General features: G+C 39.7%; 1 protein-coding gene across 2 annotated transcripts; it reads right to left on the reverse strand.

The window, feature by feature from the left end:
• Nucleotides 1-4,298: 4,298 nt before the first annotated feature.
• On the reverse strand, nt 4,299-24,900 carry erlin2 (ER lipid raft associated 2). 2 transcript variants are annotated; one of them, XM_074671002.1, is made up of 12 exons: nt 24,769-24,900; nt 23,205-23,312; nt 21,801-21,882; nt 19,580-19,626; nt 19,306-19,367; nt 19,027-19,152; nt 17,123-17,196; nt 13,662-13,720; nt 9,700-9,791; nt 9,531-9,620; nt 6,760-6,839; nt 4,299-6,669 (listed from the first exon to the last, which is right to left on the reverse strand). In XM_074671002.1, the coding sequence occupies exons 2-12, from the start codon at nt 23,309-23,311 to the stop codon at nt 6,490-6,492; spliced, it is 999 nt and encodes a 332-aa protein (XP_074527103.1). In that variant the 5' UTR covers nt 23,312; nt 24,769-24,900; the 3' UTR covers nt 4,299-6,489. The 2 variants fall into 2 exon arrangements, with proteins under 2 accessions (XP_074527103.1, XP_074527104.1); XM_074671003.1 differs by lacking the exon at nt 24,769-24,900 and adding an exon at nt 23,454-23,548.
• Nucleotides 24,901-25,250: the final 350 nt, after the last annotated feature.

Genomic DNA, 25,250 nt, shown 5'->3' on the forward strand with positions numbered 1-25,250 from the left:
TGGACTGACTGCTGAGGATTTTTTCGCTCTCTGGAGGAGGAGGGGCCGTCAAACAAAAGTTACTTCTTTCACTCTCATGTTTCTTTAATGCTGAAGAGCTCTGTGAAGCAGTCTCTCTCTTAAAGGTTATCTAATACAGCTACAACAGTTGGCTGCTGGGAATGAAGGGGATTCCTGGAGAGGGCTGTCAACGTCAGGAGGCTTTTTCAGCTGAATTTGTCCTCACTGATTAGATTACACAGCTCAGTGCAGATGCTCACACATATTAATATCATGTTTCTCTCAGTGCTGATTTGCTTCAAAGAGAGACACAGAGGGAAGGTGATTCATTTACAGGAAAAATACCTGACTCCTTCAAAATGCTTGTGTATTTCTTTCCTTTATCAGACAATGAGGCATTGTAGAGCAGTCACCAAATAACTTGATCAACAGGTACAGATTTAAGGGTATTATCTTAAAGCAGCTGGAACAGAAACAGGCAAAGTGAGCACCACCAGGCCTCAGACTCTGAGTTCATTGGCTTCACAGATTTTGATGAACTGCCCACGTGTGGGCTGGAGTTTATGCAATTCCACGGAGGGAGGATCCAGCTTCATCATAACCCCCTTCCAGCTTGGAGAGGTTTAAGTTATTAAACACTTAATCTGCGATCAAATTACAGGATTATGAAGTGTGCCAGGGCAGCTTTATAACAGTTTTAGTGCATTGTTCAGCTCTGTGGTCTGCAGCTTTAACACGAAGAAATGACCTTAAAATATTTCTCCACCGCTGAGGTTTTACGCAAACAAAAACAACGTTGCACCATAGCTCAGTCCTGACACACATATCAGACAAGTGGTCAGAATTTAAATCCCCAAATATCTATGATCATATAATTACACAGTGATTCATTATGTTGCATCTTCTTGTTTGTTTCAGGAATCCAGCAGCATTTCCTGTTAGTAACCTAGCTGCACAGATGTATCTGCTCCTTCATATTAGAAATACTGATTTCTGATGTATTCATCTCATCATGTTAAGACTGTGTGTTTCATTGTACCAACTACTGGTGAAATACTAATTTCAAGAACGATAACAATCATGTTAAAATGCTGTTCCTAAAAATCTTGTTTTACAAAATGAACATCTGCATCTAATTGCTGGTTCTCACAGAGTCTAAATGAGCAACCTGAGCTTTGGCCAAAAGGGTGAAGCAACATATGATGCAACAAAGTAATTTGATTTTAGAAGAGGAAGTCCATTAGTGCTGAAACAGAGAGCAGAGACCTGTCAGGCCTCTAATGGCACTGCAGCCACATTAAAACATGACACCAAGCTGCTGTGTGAATACTTTCTTTATCAGGATTAAAGACACAAATGAGAAAGTGTCAAAGTGAAAGGGAACTGTAGTGTCACAGTTCATGTCAGGTAGAAGAAAATGTTGGTGAAGTTTGCTGCTTCCTTCACCATTTTTTTATCACTGTTGTATAAATAAAGTGTTGCGTTCAGTGTTTCTCTGATGAACTGAATATCAACAAATCAAAGTCAATCCTTGCTGTAACACAGAGCAGCAGCATGACACTGGGTGTGTTTCTGTGTCATATCATTTTTCACTTGGTCTAATTTTTTTCTTATTGTCACTTGTGCCAAGGAAGCCTTTGGAAAATCTCATATTTCATGTGTATGAGCGCTTTGTTGTTGTTGAACAGTTTTAAAGGAAGGTGTACACACTCTAGTTCAGGGGTGGCCAACCAGTCAGAGACCAAGAGCCACATCACACAAGTGGTCTTACACACTTCTTCTCACACATAAACTAAATCACATAAAACGAAAAGTAATACATTTCCATCTTTCTATCTAGATAGCTATGAGCACATGAGCGATTGATAGTATGTAGAGAAGAGAAACCGAAACTTAAGTATCAATCTCATCACCCCAGTATTGATCAATACTGATCCCAACGTAGGCATCAATATATCAATATTTAAGATTGATCAGCACACCACTACTCATAAATATCTATATTTTTTTATGAATGGATTGAAGAGCCGCACATCGTAAGGCAAAGAGCCACGTGCAGCTCGCGAGCCACAGGTCGGCTACCCCTGCTCTAGTTCCTCCAGTAGATTTGATTTTTAGGGAATGTTAGCTTGTGAAGCTTGCCAGAATTCTCATAGCAAGGCTGATAATTTCCTTATAAAAACAAAAACTAATTGCAGTTAAATATTTTAATCATTATTGCACAAACAAAAACAAAATTAAGGTTTGAATTTTATATGAAAGCATCCAAACAGAAAACGTTTCATCTGTTTTTCACATCTCTTCCTTGCAATAAGACCCTCGAGGTGACTTAGCTAGGACATTGTTGGTATCAGTAACAGCAGGTTAAATAAGGAAACAGCAATATGTGCACAGAAATAGTCTTATTTTCCACAGATCAGCCAAATGTAGTTTGCCAGGTTGCTTTATTAGTTTTTTATGCTGCTTTTTACTTGTTAGTTTTTTGTTCTATTTTGTTGTGGTAACAATATGTTTGTATGTCTATTTGTTTCTGTACTTAACATACGTATGTGTTCTTGTTGGCTCCTCTTGGCCAGGTCCTGTTTGTAAATGACAACTGGTTCTCAAAACATTTTTACCTGGTAAAATAAAGGTCACATAGAGGCTAAATAAATAAAAAATATGCACAAAATGAATGATTGATGTATCCCCCCCCCCCAAAAAAAATAAAATAAAAAAAATAAAGCTAAAAAAATAAATAATAAAATAATAATAATAATAATAATAATAATAATAATAATAATAATAAATAAATAAATAAAATAAACATAAAATTTAAAAAAAGGTTTTGTTATATTTGTGTTAATTATCTAAATATGACTTTGTTCACTTGCCACTTTGAGCAGCTCCTCTCCTAAGTTGTCAGAAGTGTGTCTGCCACTAAACGCAGGATAATCTAGAAGACAGGATGCCATTTGCAGCTTTCAATAAAGTGACTCTTAACTGACAAGAAGGATGTGGTGGGTTGAGATGTCCAGTTGTCAGTTTTTTGTCGGCACAGCGTAGACAAAGATACGACACCACACATATTGACCAATCACATACCAAGAAAACATGCAAACAAACATGCAAACAAACAAAGAAAAAAAATCAAAGAGCCAACTCTAAAAGCCGCTTCAGTCACAACGGACACATCACTACTGTATAGCAGCTGAAAAGTGACAAAGAACTAGGGGAGCATGATGTAGTTATAGTCTTGCTTTTCAAAGAAGCCACATCGATCTGTACTGGAAGAATTTGATCCAGATGCTTTCGGACAGATGAGGAGAGAGGAAAAGTCTCAACATTTAAGGATGATGTGCCTCTGCAGTTAAAATGCTGTATATCAGTTCTTAACATGGGCAAAGTTTCCAGTTGTAAGGTACATGTGTGATCCGAGAAGATACTGCAGGCTGCCCTGATGAAAGGCTTGTTCAAGAAATCAGTCGAGAATTTTCGCCATTTGCTCAAGTTGTGACATCGGAAGTTGCTAAATCTCCAAAAAGGCAAATTTGTGACTATATAAAAAGAAACTCAATTTCTTTAGAATCAAACTATGGAAGAGGGCGCTTTAAGAGGGACAATATGCAGGCTAAACAATGAGGAAAAATACCTAGTCTGTGTGAATGTAAATGCCGAATTATTCTCTTGCAACTTATTTAAAGTACATCATAAAGTTGTATTTGTAACAATCTTCTTAAAGGTAGAGTCTGCAGGATCATCTTAAAAAAAATGAAATTTCACTTTTTACAAGAATAATCCTACTCAATCATCTCCTACAGGCCTCTATACATTTGTCAATGTCAGTGTCTGCCTCAAACCCTCTCTTCTGCCTGTATCAGGATGTTTTTGTTGTATCAGGATGTTTCTAGGTGGAGAGTAAGTGTGGTTACATCAGCCAATTAAAGAGTGCACAAGTGACTTTGCATGTTGATTAGCGAGTGGAAGAAGCTATCCTGAGCAGCTAGGATAGTGGACACAGCAAGGAGAAAGTAAAACACAAGCGATGGTGAACCTTTGCTCAACTTTCATTCACTTTCGGGCAGTTGGAGAGCTGCATGGGATAAGAGCGATGTAAGTTGGCTTTCTAATGAGCAGGTATGCGTCAAATACTGGTGATTAGCTTGTGCTAACATGCCATATCAGGTGCACGGCTCTCGAGTCTTAGAAACACATTCCTGCAGAGCCTACCTTTAAATACTGCTGCATATTATGGTGTCAGAAAGAACGTCTCATTTCTCAAAGAATAATCATCAGAACTTTATTGTCAAATAACAACATCTTGATTGCACATTCACAATTAAAATCAGTGCAAAAACATTTGACTTTCAAATTCAAGTTTAAATCATTCAGTTAAAATCTGCAAGCTGGAGGTCAATCTGAGGAATAAGTTCCAACCTTAGCACAAATCAGTGATTAATGCCAATAAAGCAGCATTACATCACTGTTTGTGCTCGACGTGACCAACAAAGGTTCCACTATATGATAGGGGATCTGACTTCAGACTGTACCAATATGTTCTCACTGAGGCACCGCGTTTGCTCAAACCAAGGCAAACCCACGGTGAAGCATCCATGTATGAACATGCCTGCATGTCTTTAAAATCAAAGAGAAAAGGAATTAATTCTTTGGGAAAAACAAGTCAGCCATTCAATGCAGTTCAACGCCACTTCTCTATTCAGCGTCATGTCGAAACTAAATCCTGGTTTGAATGCTTCAGTCATCAGTCTTCAGACAATAATGGAACAGGTGGTCACACATTAGATGAGGTTTGGTTTTTGGTCCCCTACAGGGTTGAACAAACAGAACAAACAATCACCCCCTGCAGAAAATTAAACATGTTATCAAGAGCTCTAAGGCAGTTTTACCCTGTAATGATTCTTACAGGAAGTACAGGACAGTTATAGCGAATTATTAAACATGGCAGGAAATGCTCTTTAGTAAAACCCAGATGTGACTTGTCTTTTGTTTGGCTGAGTTCAGAGTGTTTTTTCTCGTCATAATAATATGATCTGTTTAATGGGTTATTCTGAACAAACTGCAGATACAACTCAGACCCCCATAACAATATACTGTAGTCTCTAATCTAAATGTACATATTAAGACACAAAGTGCTACACACATATACAGCTATATCTGATAAATCTTTAACAAAGATTTCAATTTATACCAAACAGGTCCATGCTGGAAAAAAGACAACATAAATTAACAAATGGAGTGATGATATTTCATCTGGCAGCCAGCAGCTACCACTCAGTACATTCACCACCTTCTGTTTAGTCAGCACTGACGTGTCCTGTCAGGGTTCAGGTTTTCAAGCAGTTCAGAGTAAGAGATCACAGCCTGAGAGTGACGTCTATTTGGTCCTTCTTTACAGCAGAATAACAGCATCTTACTAACTCTCCTGGATTCGTCAAGTTGTTTTCAGATTTAAAGAGCTGCCCTGGACTGGAATGTAAAATATACCACAAACATAAAAACATACTGCTCGAGAAACAAAGAAGTAAATCCTTTCACCTGAACTCATGTCCCCCCACCATTTACATTTAATTTCTCATCTTTCTGGCTCATAACATGACCCTTTATCATTTTCCCCACATTTTTAGTGTATAAATTGTTAATGAATCCATTAAAGTACTATTTTCAATCCGAGTTAAAACATTACAAAGTGATTTCCATCAGTTTATGAGCCACGGACTGTCATTTCCACAGTGGGTTGGTAGTAATGAGAACCCTGCTTTGGCGTACCTCTGAAATCAGTTCAGAGAATTTATGAGCCAAATGGATGATTTATCTGTCTTTTGTTTTTTTTTAACCACGTCTGAGTTGTGCAAGAATAAAAACTTAGAGGTTGAGCAACAGTGACTCTGAGGGATGAAGGCGAAGAGTCACTGCATGTTAGCCAAAGCGACATCAGCGTGGTGTGATTTAAAGAAAAAAAGCATCTAAAAAAGTGAAATGCAGCTTTGTTCAGGTTGATAATCAGTCATTTCTGCCACCTAACATCATGAGAGCATACTATGGATTTCTCTGACAGCACGGGCAGACGTGTATGAAACAATAAAACATCAGTTGTTATGGGGCTTAATATTCTGAGTGAGTGACAAACCTCACAAGCTCAGCAGCAGGTCCCTTAAATTTTTGTTTTGGTTGATAACCAGTTTAAAAAGAGATGATGATGATGATAATTAAGGTGTGTTATGTTTGGTTCCTCCATCTAATTATCTAAGAACAGTACAGAGCAGAAGCACAGGACGCCTAAACCATTTCAAGTCCTTTGCTTTTCAATCAGATGAGTTTCAGTTTCAGTCAGAGACTTTTAGAAATCTGTGCCCAGAGCAGCAGAGGGAGAACAGTCCATCCATCCATCCATCCATCCATCCATCCATCCATCCCGTGGGCCCCTGGTCTCCCCCTCTAACAGAAAGTCCTCCACTCCTGGGTGGTTTCAAGAGTCTGCTACTTTCTTGGCTAATCAAGGTCCAACATCTGCTCACCAATAACGTCCATGGTTGCGGAGGCCTTGATGGAGCTCCCTGCAGAGCCAGAGTCCACAAACATGTGGGGTATGTCGTTCCCAAAGTATATTTTACTGTTTGTTGCGATGGCCTTGTACTTCATCAGCTGCAGGTACTCCGGTGTCAACTTTAGCTGCAAAGGATGAAACAGGATTAAATCAGAAAGAGGAGCCTGAGTTTCGTCTCTGTCTCTGTGCAGGTGAAGGTGAGATGTGCTCTTTACCTTGTTGGCCTCAGCTGCTCTCTGCGATGTGTAAAACTCTGCGTCTGCCTTAGCTTTCTGCCGCGCCAGAAAAGCTTTGTCTGAGAGTTAAAGACAGTTTCAGAATGAACAGAAGAGGGTCAGTTAAAAAAACCTAAAGTGGACTGACTTCACTGCTGGGAAAGCAGTGAGCTAAATAAACAAACATGGGTCTAAACCAAAGCTGGTTCCCAGACACAAAGCGCCAAACAGGGCTCAGATGTTTGAAAATGAGCATGTGTGGTTGGACACAGCACGGCTGCTACGAATCACTCAGCGATTTACAGAGTCACAGCACCAGGTTTCTTTGTAACCACGATCAATTCTCTTTAAGTTCTTGACTCATTGTTACAATTTGCTCCTGAAGGTGCAGGTCTGTTAGTCACACAAAGAAAACACATTTTTTTTTACAGCTGAAACATTAAAAGTTCATCTGAAAACACTGATGAAAGTTAATGAAGCGTGTGTCCTTGTCAGTGAGTCAGCTTACAAAGGAAGGGCTATGAAGTCAACACACATATTGGTTGTTAATGGCAAAAAAACAGAGCCAGTTTCACTTTATGACCAACTTGTTGAGACAGGGGAAACTAATTATCTTGACACAGTTTTGGACTATCAGATAAGCTTCTCTGAAAATTCAGAGTCGGTCTCAACCTCCCATCTACCTGCCTGGTACAACCACTGGTGTGCATGTGATCTGCATGTTTACTGAACTGACTACGCAAATGTGTTTGTGTTTCATTATATAGCCGGAGAGTTGGAGGAAAATATACACCTCACCGAGTGAACGATATGACTATTTTAAACCCCAAAAATGAGCAGAAAAAGTCCTCTCAGCTTCATTTACTTTTTGTAAATGAAGCTGAGAGGAGCTGATACTTGAAGCCCCAACGTTATCTATGATTCAATCAACAGCGAAAAGAGCAAACTACTTGTTATAAAGTCATATTTTAGTATTTATGAAGTGGGGCTATACAAGTGTCATGTCACTGGGAATTGTGCTGCCAATAACATTAGGCCAGTCAGCTCGGCTTCTTCACTGAGTAACTGCAGGGAGAAACAGCACAGAGGCCTGCCCTCAGTTTTCTGCTGTGTAATTAATCTAAATTGACACTGACCCCAGCGTTAATCTTGGTGTAGGCATACGACCTATTTTGCCATCAGAAAGCTCATTTGTTTTTGCACTATTCTCTGCTACAAGTTTTTCTACACCTGCAGCACGATCAGCTGCTCAGTCTCTGATGTACGCGTCACAGTGCTTATAAATGCTTATTATTAGGGGTGGGAGAAAAAATCAAAAATTGATATATCAGGTGTTTTTGTTAGACAATATCAAAATCAGGATTCTTTGTCAATTTTTTTTTTCCGTTCAAATTCTTCATTTGAGTCTCTGTTTATAAACTGGATTTCACCCTCTGCTTTTCTCAAGCAGAGGGTGAAATGTTTCTCTCTGACTCACGTGATGTGCATTTTATGGTAAAGTATGACTCATGATATAGTCTGTAGACATTATTATCATCATTTAACTTTTTCACTTGGTCTGGTGTTAAAGAAGGAAACTAAAAATTGCAGAAATTGCACATATCGAAGAATCCCAATTGAAATTGAATTGTCACCCCAAAAATCATAATAGAATCGAATTGTGAGAATAGCAAATACCAAATCTTACTCATTTTACAGCTTTTGTAGTAAACTTCATGCTTGATTCTGATTGGTCAATACCCCTAGTCAACCCACTTAATAATGGCTTTTAACTTTTATGAACATTAGCAACACTAGGCATCACACGTCACGTCAAATAAGTCTGTGGAAAAGAGTTCAGAGTTTAGCTTCTTCTTGTTGACACCACAGACCGCAGGCAAGGTCTAACAGTTAGTTTCCGTTAGCTTTGTAGATAGAATCAATGTTGCTAAAGTGTTAGCTTTGGTTAGCATGCCAATCCAACAGACTAAACTATGGATATTTTCATACTAGATCCTGACCAGCAATCGAAACAACAGGAGAGAAGCAGGTGAGAGAAACTTCGGGTTGCTGGTCGCAACTAAACCTTGAGTGGTGGTGATGATAGTGGCAGTGTTCCAAGTTGTGGAATTTCACCTGATTATAAAGATGTAGAAGAAGGAGAACTGGATGAGGACAGTTTAACGTTAAATCCACCTCGATAGGCAGAGAATCCATCATCGCATAACTCTGACAACTGTCGAATCAGTGGAACTAATTTTGAAAAAGCTGTTTTCATAAAAATTCAAAATTAGTATTTTTTCACCACTGTGATTGTATTTTAGGTTTAGGACTGAGTAATGAGCAGGATGATGTATGGTTTGTGGTCAGTAATGAGAAACAGAATCCAGACAGGGTGAGACAAGAGGACGCGACCCCTTACATGTGTATTTTAGTCCCACACGGCACGCTCCTAGAGCGCTGCCCGCCATTTGACACAGGCACTTTAAATTATTGGGAATCGGCTCATTGCACTGCTCTGACTGTGTGAGAGGATGCAGTCCGTCACCCCAAATTTCTGACATGCCAGAAATTCCTCTGACCAGCACCCCTTTACACTCTGACTTCATCTGGAGTTTTTCTCGTCCTCCTTGTGAAGTTGGTCAAGAGGTCGTTGTTAGCCCATGAGAGGACAGCACATAGATTAGCTCCAGAGAGGATGATTTATGTTTACACCAAGCAGCCAGTCTGCAAATAATGCCATGATCCTCTGTAACTAAATAACTAAATAAATGTTAATATCAGACACAAACCTTCGATTTCAGAGATCTTTTTTTCCGTTTCCTTCTCCATCACTTTCTGTCCAAACTTAATTTCCGCCACTTGTGCCACTTTCTCCGCCTCTGTGGAACAAAAGCAGCAGATAAATTTTCACTTCTCTTCAAACATCACAGTAATCCTGACTGCTGGTTTATGTCTCACCTATCACTGCTTTGATCCTCTCAGTCTCAGCCTCCTTCTCCACGACCTTCTGTGTCTGCTGAGAGATGAGCAGCTTTGTCTTCTCACTCTCCCTGCAGACAGAAAAACACACATAACCCTGAAGATCTCCATCCCCATCAAGTGTGAGCATGACACAAACAAACTCAGGAGATGTACAAGGGAAGAGTTTGTAACATTCGATTAGATTACTGTGATCTGATTGGTTGATCTAAAGTAATTAAATTTGGGTTAAATGATCATGAAAATAAAACTGAGTGCCCTGTCAGGCTCGTTGAAATACTGAACACATGATTTGATGCAGTGGAGTTTACCAGAAAACCTGAATGAGTTTAATGACATATAAGATGAACTGCCCTGGTTCATGTGAGCAGAGACTCACTGTCTGCAAATGCTCACTGACCTGCTCAGCATGTCAGGCTTATTGACTCTTCACGGGTGGTGCTCAGGACTTTATGCCCTTGTCTAACAGCTACGGTGTTAACTTTCGTGAGCATGTAAATCTGTCACTGGAAGCACTTCTGCTTTCGGACTTTTCTGAAGGCTTTGGCTTTCCTTCAAATATTTTTTCAACGATGAAAAGGAAATCAAACTCAATCAATTTCCTGAATAAAAAAAAAAAATCCTTGGGGCTGAAAACAGGCCAAAACGTGCGGGGAGGGCTCAAAAAGCTCAGGAGACAGCCCTCACACACAGCCTGATCTTACACTGAGGCAGCCAGCAGCTGGTTAGACTTAGCAGCAGCCGGTGAAAAAAGGTGAAAACACAGAATCAGAAAAAAAGGTCTCAACTCTCAAATAGAGAACTGTCTTTGGGTGCTTGTCAACAAAATATTCCTGAGCCGAAGCTCTATGTACCACTGCATCATGCTGAGTTAACAACTTTTCTCATGATTCAATTTTTTTTTTTTTTTTTTTTTTTTGAGGGACCAATTCTATTAGAATTGGGATTCTGCAATGCTTCCAAGTTTTGCAAATTTTAGTTTGCTTCTTTACATCAGACCATGAGAAAAAGTTGAATCATGATGATTATGTCTACGGACTACATCAGGTGCCAGTGTTGTGTGTGAACAAGTAAAAATGAGCACGTTCATTGAATGTGCTCATTTTTTCATGAATGGTGAACTGAATCACTCAGTTTACAACTCATGAACAGGAACATGAGTGAAACTCACTCCTGAGGCAGTGAGCGGCTGCTCACAATCCAAGAAACACCAAAAGTTGCCGAGAGTTAAAGTGAGGTGCCAAGAGATACCGAGCACTGTGGTTTATGGCAACAGAAGTCAGATCTACAACAGCACTCTCTGTACATTCAGCGTGGCTCATCCTACAAACAGTTCACACAATACGTAGGGATAGGTACCTTTCATATTTGAAACGATACGATACTAATGCCCGGTACCTGGCAATTGGTACCGATTTTTGGTACTTTTTTGTGTTTATCTGGTAAAACTAATTTCTTTTTAAATGATTAAATATAAAAAAATTTCAACTTAGCATATTCATTCTTTAGTATATAACCATGCAATGCTGTGTCAATGTCCAGCATGGAAAATCACCTACTCTTCCACTACCTCACAGTCACAAGGATGCATTTGGGTACCTAGACATAGTACTTTTGGTTTTAAATCAGTCGGTACCCGGTACTTTTGACAGAATTACTATAAAAGTACCTGATTCGGTACACGTCCCTAACAATACGGTAACGGTTGTTCTGTTTGTGATGCTATAACAGCATACAGGGATTAATTTATTTGGGGAATTAGCCTGAGGGATATGGATTAAAGCATGGATGGCTCGACTGAAAAAAAGAACTTGTAGCGAAAAAACAAATGTGAAGTGGTTCACTTTTTGGACCATGAACTAAGTGAAAAAAAAGAACCATAAACGTGAACTAGTTCACTTAAAGTGGTGTGAGCTGAACTTCGAGCTAGCTCACTTTTTGTGTAAGCTGACACAACACTATCAGGAGCCACATTTTCCCAAAAATTCACGTCACTTGAGTCAGAGTATAACATTTCGCCCTCTGCTTGAGAAAAGTGGTAACTTTTTTCCTTTTCGTCTTATAAACAAAGATTGAAATTAAGGGTTTAAATTTTAAAAGAAAACAGAGATTAAAGAAAAAAACATCACAGACCATCAAGCTAAATGGTCCTGGAACAACAGCCCAGATGGAAAACTGATGTCTTATAAACCTGCATCATACATGATACAACCCTTTTTTCCATTAAATAAAGAATTCACTCACAGTCATGCTGGACCACTAACAAACACTGCTAGTCTACTAGTGGTCGGCAGACCACAGTTTGAGAAACACCGGTCTATGGCATTCTTTGGGCTTAATAAGGGACACTGAAGGAACTCACAGCCGTGATGGAGCTGCACTGCAAAAACTGAGATTTAAGTATGGGGTTTGTTTTATTTTTAGTAAAATTGTCTTATTACATTTAATATGAGCCACATTCACCTGACATGTCCAAAAAGTCCTATTTCAAGATATTAGAAGACAAAAAGACACATGAACTGCTTGTAGAGAGTAAAACACCTGCCAATATGGCTAGAAAGAGATGCTTGTTCATTTTCTTGAAATGAGATAATGCCTTACAACAAGGCAGTCAAAAAGTACAGCTTTTTGGCTATTTGGCAGTTTTCTTAATCTTTACACCTTTCTGTCCTTGATATCTTGATATAAGAATATTTTCATTGCTTGGATTTAAGCTTTTGCAGTGCAGCTGCGTTTAAGTCATGAGGTTGAACTTCTTGTTGCAGGTTACTCCTGAGTCTGTGCATTTCTTTGCTTGAATATAAAGTATTCAAACCTTCTGATGCAAAATCCAAATTGAGCCTTTGATCCCAGTGCAATCATGGACTGAAGTGCCCTGCATGTGCACTTAATTTTGGATTTGCAATTTCATGCAAGCTTGCTTAAAGGAAGTCCTTTTCTATGAAAGAAGCAGATCAACCAAAGTGCAAATGTTGTTCATGTTGGACAATCAGTTTACATTTTTTCACTTGAAAGAAGTTTCTTTTGTAAATCCTCGACTCATCATCGTGCTATGAATGATCTTCCAGAGATCACATTTAACAGATGAATCCTGTTTATACTACAGGAGTGTGTTGAAGTATTGTAGAATCAAAGTTTGGGTCACTGCACAGGCTGTAGAAAAAAAAAAAAAAACTTGAAACACTGACCACTTAGTTAAAAGAGGATAAGTAGGCTGAAGCAAAGTGGAAATACCCTCACTAATTAGAACTGTGCTTTGAACAGCTAAACCCACTGCACTGAGACAAATCCGGCTTTAAAGTATCTTTGATTGTTTGACAGGAGTTACATTTGGGTTGAAACTTCAGGGATTTCCAGTCTGCTACGTAACTGTCTGCTGCTCTCCGTTTACTGTAAGTGACATAACTGCCTCCTTACCACAGCCGTGTAGTTTGGTGAGTAACTATTATTCTAAACCACTGGAATTATGGCATTAAGAAAGAAAATAAGAATTGAAAGAGAGCACTGATCAACATCCACTGCAACTGAGTCAAAAACATTTCCCTCTAATACACAGAGTGTGAATCTGCTCTAAAAGGAGATTCACAGAGAAAGGATGTAGAACAGGGACCACAAACATGACTAATATTTAAAGTAGAATAAAAACTACATTTCTCTACAGCTGGAGTCCATCTGAGCATTTGTTCCTGATGGTCTTAACTTTGAGCTCTAAATTTCCTGTCCTTGCTGTCCTCTTGTGGGCTCTGTGACTAACCACATTGTGTTGATACACAGACTGACATGAAACAGCAGAGTCTCTCATTCCTTACAGGGCTTGGCAGGGGGGAGCTGGAAGAATATCAAATCTTTCCTTTTGGGAGCAAAAGAAAAAAAAAGACACAACACAGGCCAAAGGGTCAGGGAACATTCTTTGTCGGGCACAAGAAAAGAAGAAAACTCACATGAGCTCGTAGTTTCTGCGAATACTCTCGGGGATGTTTGGTTTTGTGACACGGACTGCCTGCAGGTCAAGGAGACAGAAACAGAGACAGAGAAAGAGTCAGCTCTGTGAAATGAGCAGATCAATGTTTACAGCATCAGGAGAGAGATCTCAAAAGAGAAGGAGTAAGGCTGGAGACAAACAAAGAGAGGCCTGCTGAGGCCAAGTAAGAAGTTTTTGTTTCCCAAGAAGAAGCAATATTGTTATTTCAGTCATCTCTGGAGATTTACAGGAAACACAAGGCCAGAGTACTAAAGCTCAGCGGAGCACTTAACAATCAGGAATGAGGAGTGTGTCTCTGTATGTGTGTGTGGGTGTGTGTGGTGGGGCAGGCTGCTGGAGGTCCAAAAGGGGGAAGAGGCACTTCTTCTCCTTTTAAAGATGGCCAAACCCCTGAAAACTGTGTCCTGTGTGCTAATGACGAAGGCTCCAGTAGAGCAGTTTTTAGAGGATGTTAAAGTCAGAGCAGGAGTGTAAAGAGAGCCGTTAATGATCATGGAGTCTGAGTCCAGCATTTCATTATGCTGATTTTACTGTTTAGAGCTGCAACCCTGTGGTTCTGTCCTGCAGTGCAAAGAGAGACAACACAGAGACAACGGTATTTAACATCACAGTCTTGGGTTCAGACAAGAAAAAGATAATAATACTCTAGTTCAATAATAACTTCTACTTCTTGCTCAACACTCTCAAGGGGTGATTTTATAGCTCTCTAATGATCTCCTAACTGTTTACCCTCAGGTTTTATTATGATTTCCCAGAACTTCCACAGAAATACTTCCTGAAGTAAAAACAGAGTTAAACTACACACCATCAACATAATTAAAAGTTATGTTAACAGAGCTGGGGTCTGTGCAGCGAAGCAAGGAGTGCAGTTATTGAGGTAAACAAACTCTGAGCAGGTTATGTTCAAGATATCAGATCATCCAATGAAAAACACCTTCTTTTTTAACTTGTCAGAGACCAACAGGACAATTTGTTGACACAAGGGAATTTACAAAAATGGATGAAAATGATTGGTAGTGCTGTCCCGCCATGCAGTTTGGTTTAGATCAGCACGGTTTGGTACGGGTTGGCTCGGTTAAGCTTTGGTCCTGTTTGTGTTTCCACAGCAAACCGTGCCTCCTCATGGTAGGTGGCATGTAAGCCAGATGACAGCTGACAGCTGATTCCATAACATAATAGCAAAAGCCATAGCAGTGTGACACAGTGTACCCCGCTAATAAATCCAACGAACAAGAAAACGCAACACAGTAAACAAAGAGCAACAATGGAAGACTAGACATGCACCAATCAATCGGCTGGCCGATGGATTGGTAGCGATTGCTTAATTTTGCGGGATCGGTGATCAGTGATCAGGGATCTGTGATTGGCCCATCCTTAAATATGAAACTGATCTACTTTTTATTTTTTTAAACTAAAACTGATCTACCTGATCATACTGATCATACCTCCAGAAAGGTCTGACAACCAGCAAAATCATAGTGCATGACTAATGAGTGAATGAATGTATTTGAATGAATACACGAAAAAGAGACGATTTGTAAATCCTTTTTTTTCAACTGGTCAATATTAATTAAAATGTCTGTGTTTCCTGCCATTGACATTCAATTACTGTTTACTGCTTCTATAGAAGTAAATTATAGATGAGAGCGAATGGGTGTGGATGGGTAAGTGTGACCTGTGGTGTACAGCAGCTTTGAGTAGTCCATGACTAGAAAAGCGCTATATAAGCTCAAGTCCATTACCATCCAAAATCCTGCTCGTAAACTACTGTGGGTGACAGCGGTGCGCTCTTTAGACCAGAGCTCAGCATGGAGGAGAAATGTGAGATGACAGAGACACAGAGAGACGCTGCAAGTCAGAAAAGTTCAGGCAGCTCACGCTCCAACTGAGGATGTGTCGCAGTAGTTCAGAGAGAAAGAGCGGCGCCATCGTGAGAAAAGACGACGGAGATCATGGAGAGGAGCAAAGGATGGAGCGCCCGAGTTGAACACGATCAAAAAAGTTTGATCTGTCTGTTTTTTGGACCAAAAACAGGAAGAGAGACATAAAAGAAGAGAGTCCACTCTTCTTAGGTAACTTTGGTGTTTACAAAGTCATAGAAAACAAGATTATTTGGGTCTTAAAAGATCATTCAAGATGCTCTGAAAATGGACAGTAGCTGATGAGTTAATCTTGCGTTGATTTTTATAACGCGTTAATGTGCGGTGTAATTAATTAATCTAATTAACGCATTAACGTCACAGCCCTACTTAAAACATAAAGATTTTATTGTTTTAAAGGGATTGTTCAATGATTTTCAATAGAATATGCTGTCAGTTCCAAAAATAAAAAGTAAAAATCGGTATCGGCTCAAATCAGTATCGGCAAGTCAGGCTTTTTAAAGATCAGTGATCGGTGATAAGCCAGAAAATCGAATCGGTGCAATCCAATGGAAGACATCCAGCAATTTGAAGTGTTGTGATTGGCATTTGGCTCTTTGATAAAAAGTGCAATCAAGTTTTGTTTCAGAGAAGTCTGTGTGCCGCCAGGAGATAGAATAGAATAGAATACAGCAGCCACCATCGCATAGTAATTGATGATTCTTTCGACCAATCAACGGTCTGCAGAGTTGTAGCTCCACCTTATGAGATCGGCTTGGTTTAGTTTGGCAACCCTACGGAGGGGCTCCAAAAAGTGTGACGGCTCGTCTCCGTTATTTCAGGGTCTGTCCCAGGATTAGTCAGTGAAAACGCCATAAAATGCAAGCCGTGCCGACACGAATCAAACTGCACGGCTCGGTGGAAACAGGGCTTCAAATGAGCCCCATTTTAAACAATAACACATCTGTTGCTTTGAATCATGCTTTCATCTTCATTTTAATAACCCACATGACCCTCTGTTTGACACAGCCAGGGCTGAAGCTGAAGTATTATATGTAAGATCATCGATCACATCTCACAGTTGATTTAGAGAAAATAAACGGTGAACAAATCACAGTAAGAACTGTTGTGCACCAATGATAAGTAGGGGATAATAAACTTGTTTCTCTGCTTTTGTTTTCTTTCTCCGACAGTTCTTCCTGTATTTTTTCAAAGCCTGTGTTGACTTTAGTCTGAGCTTTGTTATTTGAAGAGCTGAGTGCAGATTTGTTCATGTTTGCAGATGATTATAAGTTGCTAACTCTGCCTCACCCTCAGGTTAATAATCATGAGACAGTTAGAGTGAAGTCCTTTGTTAGGGTTAGTAAAGACAACAGGGAATGTTGAGCTCGCTTCATTGCTGGCCCATGAGATAAATCTGTTACTTTTTAGTGTAATTACTCTTAAACTCCAGCAGTAACAGCACAGAGCTTCCACCTTTAGTCTTCACCGACAAGGACAGACACTCAGCAGCTTGATCTTTACTGACTTTGCAGCCATTCAACAGGTCCTCTCTCTGTACCTGAATGATGAGTCCAGGAGCCATGGCCGTCAGATCTTCTTGAAGAGTCAACTTCAGGTTTTCATCAATTTGATCTGTTGAGGAAAGAGCGCAGGAAATTATTAGTGCTGGGCAAGTTAACGTGTTATTTTCGCGCTAACCCATCAATCTATTAACACCTTTGAATATTTTATCGCACATTAGTGCATGTTGCTCACATGCTTTTATTTTGTAAATGTTTGTTGCCGACTGCGGCGGAACCGGAAGTGAAATTGGCGGAAAAACACGATGAGTAACCAAAACAAGCATCGAGAAGAGGGGCAACGCCACAGAACTTAAAGGCGCTCGCCGCTTAGTGTATCAGTCCGCGCCCGGCGTGCCAGATATAAACAAACGCAGGTAGTCTGCCAGGACGAAGAGACACGATGAGAACTAGAGCCTTATTTAGAGGCGTTTTTGTGTGAAAGTAATGCGCTGAAAATTCTCTAAATAAAGCGTGAATGCAGACTGATATCAGATTTTTTCGGTGGGAGTCTGTTTATTTGTGTTTTTGGTCAAGTAAAATATGGCCCCATCTGAGTGCAGAGAAAACCGGCAGACGAGCAGGGAGGGGGTGTTTGGTGCGAGCGCCCTGGGCTTCTGCTGCACAAAAACACTGCTGTAGGGGTAATTTCTGCCCTAAACCTTGTGATAGGATCCAACTTGTTTTATCCTGGAGTATCACTTTAAGGCCATGACAGTGGCAATAAGCTTTAATTTTGTGAATTTGATTTGCACTAAATATGTGATTTAACTATAACTGTATACCAAGAACTGATTTAGTGTTTGCATGATAGATGTTATGGCACTTTCGTTCATATGGCAGAACATTCCAATAAAAGTGCACTATACACTGCTTTTGAATTCATTATTAGATTTTGAATTTACAATGCAATTAATTATGATTAATCAGGGAAACCATGCGATTAATTACAATCAAAAGTTAAAGTAAAGTAAAGCCCAGCCCTAGAAATTATGATAATTTTTCTCTCTCTTGTTATCTGGTAATTGAGATTTTTAGCGATGCATAGCGTGGACATGCTTTATGTGGAACTTCAGGCAAAGTTAACACCAGTGTCTAATCCAATTAACTGGAAACAATCATTTACTTCAAAGCTACTGTGAGTAGTTTTCTGGTGATACATAAACAGATTGAAATCAATGCTGATGCTGCTATTGGATCCTTTGTTGACAAGAGGGAATCTTTCTGAATCATTTTTAACACCTGTGCTCGCTGGTCATCATGGCAGCATAAATAAAAAGGCTTTTTGTGCTTTTTTTTAGAGCAGATTTTTGCAGTGACAGTCACTGATACATCTGAGTTAAAACAAGACAACAGAAGTTAAGTTTTTCATGAGAAAACACTACACTGTTAAGTAGGACAGTGACAGCAGTGATATGATTTGCTATTTTGACCACAGGGGAGCTAAAATTGCAGGAATCCAGGATATTTAAACAGTAACATGGATATACATGTCATTTCTAAATGGGTTGATTTGATTTGATTCAATCATAGAAGTAAAAAATAAGCACATTCTGACACTTGCTTGTTTAGTATCATATGGAGGGATTCACAAACTGTTACAAAAACTACTCTTCTAAGGATAATTCATGTTTCTATGCACATCATGCCATAGCTGTTTATGTCAGGCTGTCTGTGTTTTTTAGCAGGGTTTCAACAAAGAAAGCTCACTCTGGAAAAGTGAACAAAAAGACAGCTAGCGCTCTGTCCACATGTGTAGCAGTTGTACGATAAAAAGGTCCTGGCACCCAATGAAACAAGCTATAAACGACTGACTGTGCTGTTCGTGCAGATGTCCTCATAAAGAATCTGAAAGAAAGTGTTTAAGATATGCATTAAGTTTACATCCTGTCTACAGACTCACCAAACAAGCCGATGTAGACCTCCTGCAGCGAGTGAACGCTGCAGAACTGGTTGAGCTCATGGTGAACCTTGTTAAATATCAAAGCTTTGTCATAGTCTGCTGTGAAGTTCCTCACTATGTCATACACTGCGGAGAGAACAGAAAAACACATGAGGCAACAGAATCCTGTCCTGTGTGCCAGCTGGTGCAGCTTTATCTTCAGATGTGATGGAGAATGCAGAGGAGAGTTTGAACAAACACTGTTTGGTGTTTTTGGCCTGATGAACAGTGGTGATTTACCTGCTGATGGAACGAGGTAGTTCACCACTTCGATACGGTCAAAGTAGATCATCACTCCTCCGCTGAAAGAGAAAACCACACAAACATCAAACATCTGACTGTTTTTTTAATCACAAAGAGTATAAACTTCCAGACTTCTTGGTCTTGGTGGTGCCAGTGGTTCAGTAGTGCTGTGTGAGTGTGTTGTTTTTGGGAATGTGCGTGGAATACATTGTGTAAGAGATCTGGAGAGCACATCTGAAACTACTTAAGTCGATCCTTAAAGCTCACCTACCTTGTTCCACACGGTACATTCTTCACCTCATCTGTCTGCAGCGTGGTCTGCAAGACAAAAACACTCATGCTTGATACTTTTTCTGAATGAGCACAAAGAGCATCCCTCTGACATTATATCACCATTTAAAAAAAATACCAGGCTCACAAACCGGATTGCAGGATATTTTAGAGCTGAGGAACCTAACCCTGATTGCAGTTGTTTGTGCAGGTAGAAGGAGTGCTGGTTATCGTCACCAAATGTAAATCAACATCACTTAAAGCTGAATCAACATATGACCTGCAAAGACTGTAGTAACTGTGATGTCACTGATCTGTTTTCTGATACTGAGCTTTGAATTTGCATGACTTAGGAAAACTTTGGGAAACCTAGGAAACATTTTTGATGATCTCAAATAAATTGCAAGATTACATAAATTTCCATAATCTTATTAAGGAGTTTGAAATCTGAGCTCTTGAGCTATTGAAAAAAAGTTCAACCCCTGTTCATTGTGTGCTTTTACAGAATCCAGCAATTCAGACTGAGGTCATTTTTGTCCCAGGCTGTGAACATCTTTATTTAGCTTTAAAAACTCCACTTTATTAGAATTAGGCTGTATTCAGACCAGAAAAGTCCTCTGGTCCACTTGTTTGGTCCGGACCAAAAGCGGACTTTATTTTTTCCGCTTGGTGCGGTTCGTATCCAGATTGTACTTTTTGCAAGTGGACTATATTCTGTAAACACATCCACGTGTGTGGTGATCAGTGCTCTTATTAGACAGCACTGACAAAGGACACAGAATACAGACCCGGAAATGAAGATAAACGTGTGTTTGTGCTCTTATTAGAGCTGCAAAATCATTTTTAGTTCCAAGAGCAGCTCCTTCAAAGCAGGCTTGACAACACCGTTTAAAATTTTGGAACAGCAAAGACGAATGCATGCAGCAAGGAGACTATGCTCTGCATGTCCTGACCCACAACATGCTAGGAACAGCATGGCTAAAAAGAAGACGTAGGATCATGTATGAACCAGAGACGGTTAGGTTATTGTGGCTTTATAGGCCCAAAAGGCGCATGTATCCTGTAGTTAGTTCGGATGGACCTTGGTTTGTATTCAGACCTGCACCGGAGAACCACGAACCGCACCAGAGTTTGTTTGAAAGCGGACCGAGACCACCTCAAAAAGTAGGTCTGGGTCTGGTTGTTTGGTCCGCACCAGGGTTCGTTTGTGTCTATTCACACCTGCATGAAAAGTCCGCACCAGCGTGGGAAACGAACCCTGGTCCGTTTACAGTGGACCAAACAGTCCAGGTCTGAACACGCCCTTAATGTGTACATGTTTTCTGGTACCTCCAGAGACAGCTTCAAACAGACACTCAACAGCCAATATTAGTAATAATACTACACAAAAATTGCAATATCCCACTAAGTGATACTGTATACTTTGAAAGGTTGCGTCAGTATGAAATCAATAGTTTACGTGCTGATTGAGGATTTGTGTTCTTTCCAAGTCTCAAATTGCGAGTTGGCATCAGGCATTTTTGCCTCTCTCCCTCTTTCCACTTCTCTCCCTAAACGAAAAAACCTGTTAGCCTCCAGCTGTACACAGAAGTTAAGGAAAGGGTGTTGGACCCAGAGTTAAGTAGAGAAGTAGCTGTGAAATATAAACACAGGTCCAACTCAGGATTTCCCACACACAGATGACACCAGGCGGGTCAGCTAGTTAGATTTTCAACTATACGAGTACAACTGCTGCAAAGTTCAATGTGTCTTCTTTTTTTTATTTTTTTGTCAGCACAAAGCATCTGTTATCAATGAGTTTTTTTCTGTGCTCTGTTTTAACATCTGCAGACACATGAGAAAGAAAGAGACATAGAGTAGTACATTCTTACTGTTAATGCACTGATCAATAAGTGATGACTCATGTTACACATGTACCTTCTCATACTGTTGTCTACAAGCAGTGAGCAGTTGGTTACTGATGATGTCATTCTGCACCATCTTACTTTAGATTGTTGTGAAACTTTACCTCATTAAGCCTCATTTACACCCACTGTGAAAACAGCATGTCCACAATAGCTCACACTGTCAGCCATGTATCAGGATATGTATTGTTTTACCACTTTTAATGTACGGTATCTGTCTTCTCCACACACAGAGAGCACCCTCAGCAGGTTTGGATTGTTGCAGAGATTTTATTTACTGACATGAATAGAGATTTACTAAGAATCCACTTGACTCACCTGAACAGACTTGTAGGTGGTGATGAAAGGAAGCATAAGATGGAAACCAGGGCTGCTGGTGGTGGTCAGGAGAGCCCCTCCCCTGTAAAAAAAAAAAAAAAAAAAAAAAAACACAGTTTGGTTATTTCCTGGGCTAGGTTTCAGCGAACAAAAACATAATTTTAAAGGAATTTTAATTTGTAGGTGGGGAAGTCTTTATTGCCAGGACTCAAACTCAGGAATCTTTTCGTCATATACAAAACCTAAAATCTCAAAAAGGTTTGCACACAGTGTGAAATGTTGACATTAAACAGATTTTGATAGCTTGAAAATTATTTAAACTCTATATAAAAGCAAACTAGAGCACAATTAAGCTAGAAAATGTATATGCTGATTCTAAAGTTGGAAAACACCCAAAAGGAACATCTCCCAACTAACCAGGTTATTTTGCAACAGGTAAGTCACATGACTCAGATTAAAAACGGCTTTTTGAGAAAGATGGTTTCTTAGAAGTGCTGGTGTGAAGACTCACATCACTCAGTAAGAGACTGACTCAAACAATTATGACTCCTCATTGAGGAGCTGTAATACCACATCAGACAAACATCATCATTTTACCTTTGAAACTTCGAAAACCGTTCTCTGTGTTTTTTCTTTTCACACTGGGGTGTTAAAAGAAGAAGTGATGTAACACAATGGCAATCATATCCTGTCCCAACTGTTTTCAGATGTGTTTATTTCCTCATAGTTTTTTTGTTGTTGCTGTTCTATTTTGTTCTGGATTACACATTTTATTTTGTTTCCATTCCCATATTTGCTGAAAATTATATGCAAAAAATTACTTTGCCACCATAATTTTACTCATTATTTTTTTAAATATTTATTTATTTTTTCAAATACAGTTATAGACACTTTATCCCATCTTTTGTGGAACTGGGGTTGCGCCTATTTTTCATATCTCTGATGATATGAACAGATCTCCCCGTCTTCCAGTTTCCCACACCCACATCCTGTCACCTAATCTACAAGGGTTTGTAGATAAGAGTTGCTGATGAAAGCACCCGCATTAATGTTTCACAAAATAAAGGATTAACCTTTATTTGCGAATGTTTAACTATGACCCATGAGAGGCCTCAGTCTTAGTCTGAGCCTGACGCAGGTGTTGAGTAACATTTTGATCTCCTGTTATAAAAACTATGCTATTTACTGCATGTCTCTGCAAGTGATTAAAGTGCCTAAAGTACCAAGAGGAAACAACAAACTATTTCTGCAATCTTACTGCCCAGGTATTTATAGTGTTTAAAAGTTAAGTTGCTTAAGGAAAACACCTTGGAAGCAGATGCTCTCTACTTTACAGCTTCTGACAGTTACACAACAGTGTCTCATAAACAAAATAAAAAGCAACAATGTGTGCAGCTGTCTCACCTGTAGTAGACTCCAGTATGACCCTCATCAATCTTGTGGACGGATCCTAAGAGCGCTGCTCCTCCGAGAGCGGTGATTATTGAGAATAAGGCACCCCACTGTGCCATCCTTTGTAGAGAAACAGGGATGTCAGCATGAATAAATCAGAGGATTTAATTTTTAATATTTAACTTAAATCTAAAGCTCCAGAGTGTAAACATTTTAACATTAACATTTTAACCGCCTGTACATTTAATCAGCATGACCAACACTTAGCTACAGGTTGTAGTAACACGTTGAAGGCAGCTTCTTGCTCGCTGCTTTATCTCCTCTCAGCTCAGGCTTAGCCAGGCATCAGCTGAGACTCAGTGACCTTGTCACACTTAAAGAGGATTTGGGCTAGAGCAGAAAACGGTTGACGTTTTATCAAATGCAATAAACTTTTTAGAGTACATCTGCAACAGAATGTGTGCTCTCTTAAGTGTGCGATGTGTTAAAATAAGTTTCAGGTGACAGAGCTGGACAAGGTGCTGCAGCTGGTTTGTAAGGATTAAAAATGTAGGGCTCTGGCAGAGTCACCACTGAATTGGTAAATGGGGTCTTTAGCAGCAAGGGTGAGCGCGATAGGTGGCAGTGCAGCAGCCTCGTGTGTTAAACCTGACAATGACACACCTTTTTCATATTTAATCCTGGTTTTGATCGTGTTGTTCCTATTCCTGAATAAAACACTAATCTGCAGATCTTTGATTTGGTATTAGTCATGTGTTTCCGGAAGTGGCCCTAAACTTTAATGTAAATAACCGAAAGCAGAATATGACCACAGAATATGTCACGTGGTCAGGTAAAGTTGCCGTAAGATGTGACGGTAACTTAATGGTTACGTGGAACTCTGTAACAGATGACTGACATCCCGCAGTGATAAAGCAAACAGTAGACAAACAGTTATCTAACAACATTAAGAAGTCTAAGGCTAACACAGAATCAATGGTGTGAATAAAGTGCTATTAGGTATAAAGATCATGTGCATTAAGGTGATTCCAGCTGCTGTTTCTGACTGGGCATTAGCTTTCACAGTTCATGGAAATTATCCTGAAAGTCTCTCAAACTTTGAAGTTTATTAAAACAAATACGATGTTAGGCAACATACATATGCCGAAAAGCGGGTGTGATTGTTATTATTATAACACTGATGCACAGTAATCGAAACAATGGGCAAATGTAAAGTATTTAGAAGTTTGCGCAAATTGTATAAACACTTGAGAGGTTATGGTTTCGATAGTTTACATGGCCAGCAGCATGATAGCACTGCAGGATGAATATATGATATTTTGTTCATTACTAACAGCAGACAGGTTTATTGAAACCTCAGTTAGACTAACCTGTTATAATCTTAGCACACTTTAACGACAGCGTCAAAGCACAACACAGGGCCAGATGCACCTAACGGCTGCTAACGATACAAGTTAGCAGAACAATCTCAGCACGTCCTATCCGCTTCACGAATGCCGCTTTTAGGTCTAACAGGCCTGAATAAAACCGTACACTTTGTTTACAGATATATGGCCCTAAACTCGGCAGGTCTTACCTGTAATTCCGCCCGACAGGACACAAACAACAGATAAAAAGAGCAGGCACTTCAGACACCTGCTACCATAGCGCCTCTCTGCCTCTTCTTCTTGGATGGTGTGAGGTTGTTCGGCGTTGAGAAAACGGCGTCAGCGCATCCTAGCGGACGGTAAGCTAATAACCCTTATCTGTCGTACAATTGCCCCATCATACTCTCCACGTTGGTGATCTGCCTCAGAAAACAGGTTAAATTTATTAATCTGAAATGAACCTGAACCAATACAAAACTGTCGACAGTGCTTACAGAAGGGAGGGGCATTTTTAATGTCACAGTTCAGCTGAAGATGCCTCAGAGCAGGAAGAAGCCAGGGATGAACACTCTTCAGCTTTTTTTTTTTTTTTTACTGAACTTTAAAAAAAAAAAAAAAAAAAAAACTTAGAACAGCTGCATTGCATAAGTTAAATTGAATTTCAATTAAAAAAACCTATCCTTAGTGAAAT

Source organism: Halichoeres trimaculatus, unplaced genomic scaffold (assembly GCF_033239565.1).
Source record: "Halichoeres trimaculatus isolate MK-OKI-2021-1 unplaced genomic scaffold, fHalTri1.1 fHalTri1_scaffold_5, whole genome shotgun sequence".
Classification (NCBI taxonomy): Eukaryota; Metazoa; Chordata; class Actinopteri; order Labriformes; family Labridae; genus Halichoeres; species Halichoeres trimaculatus.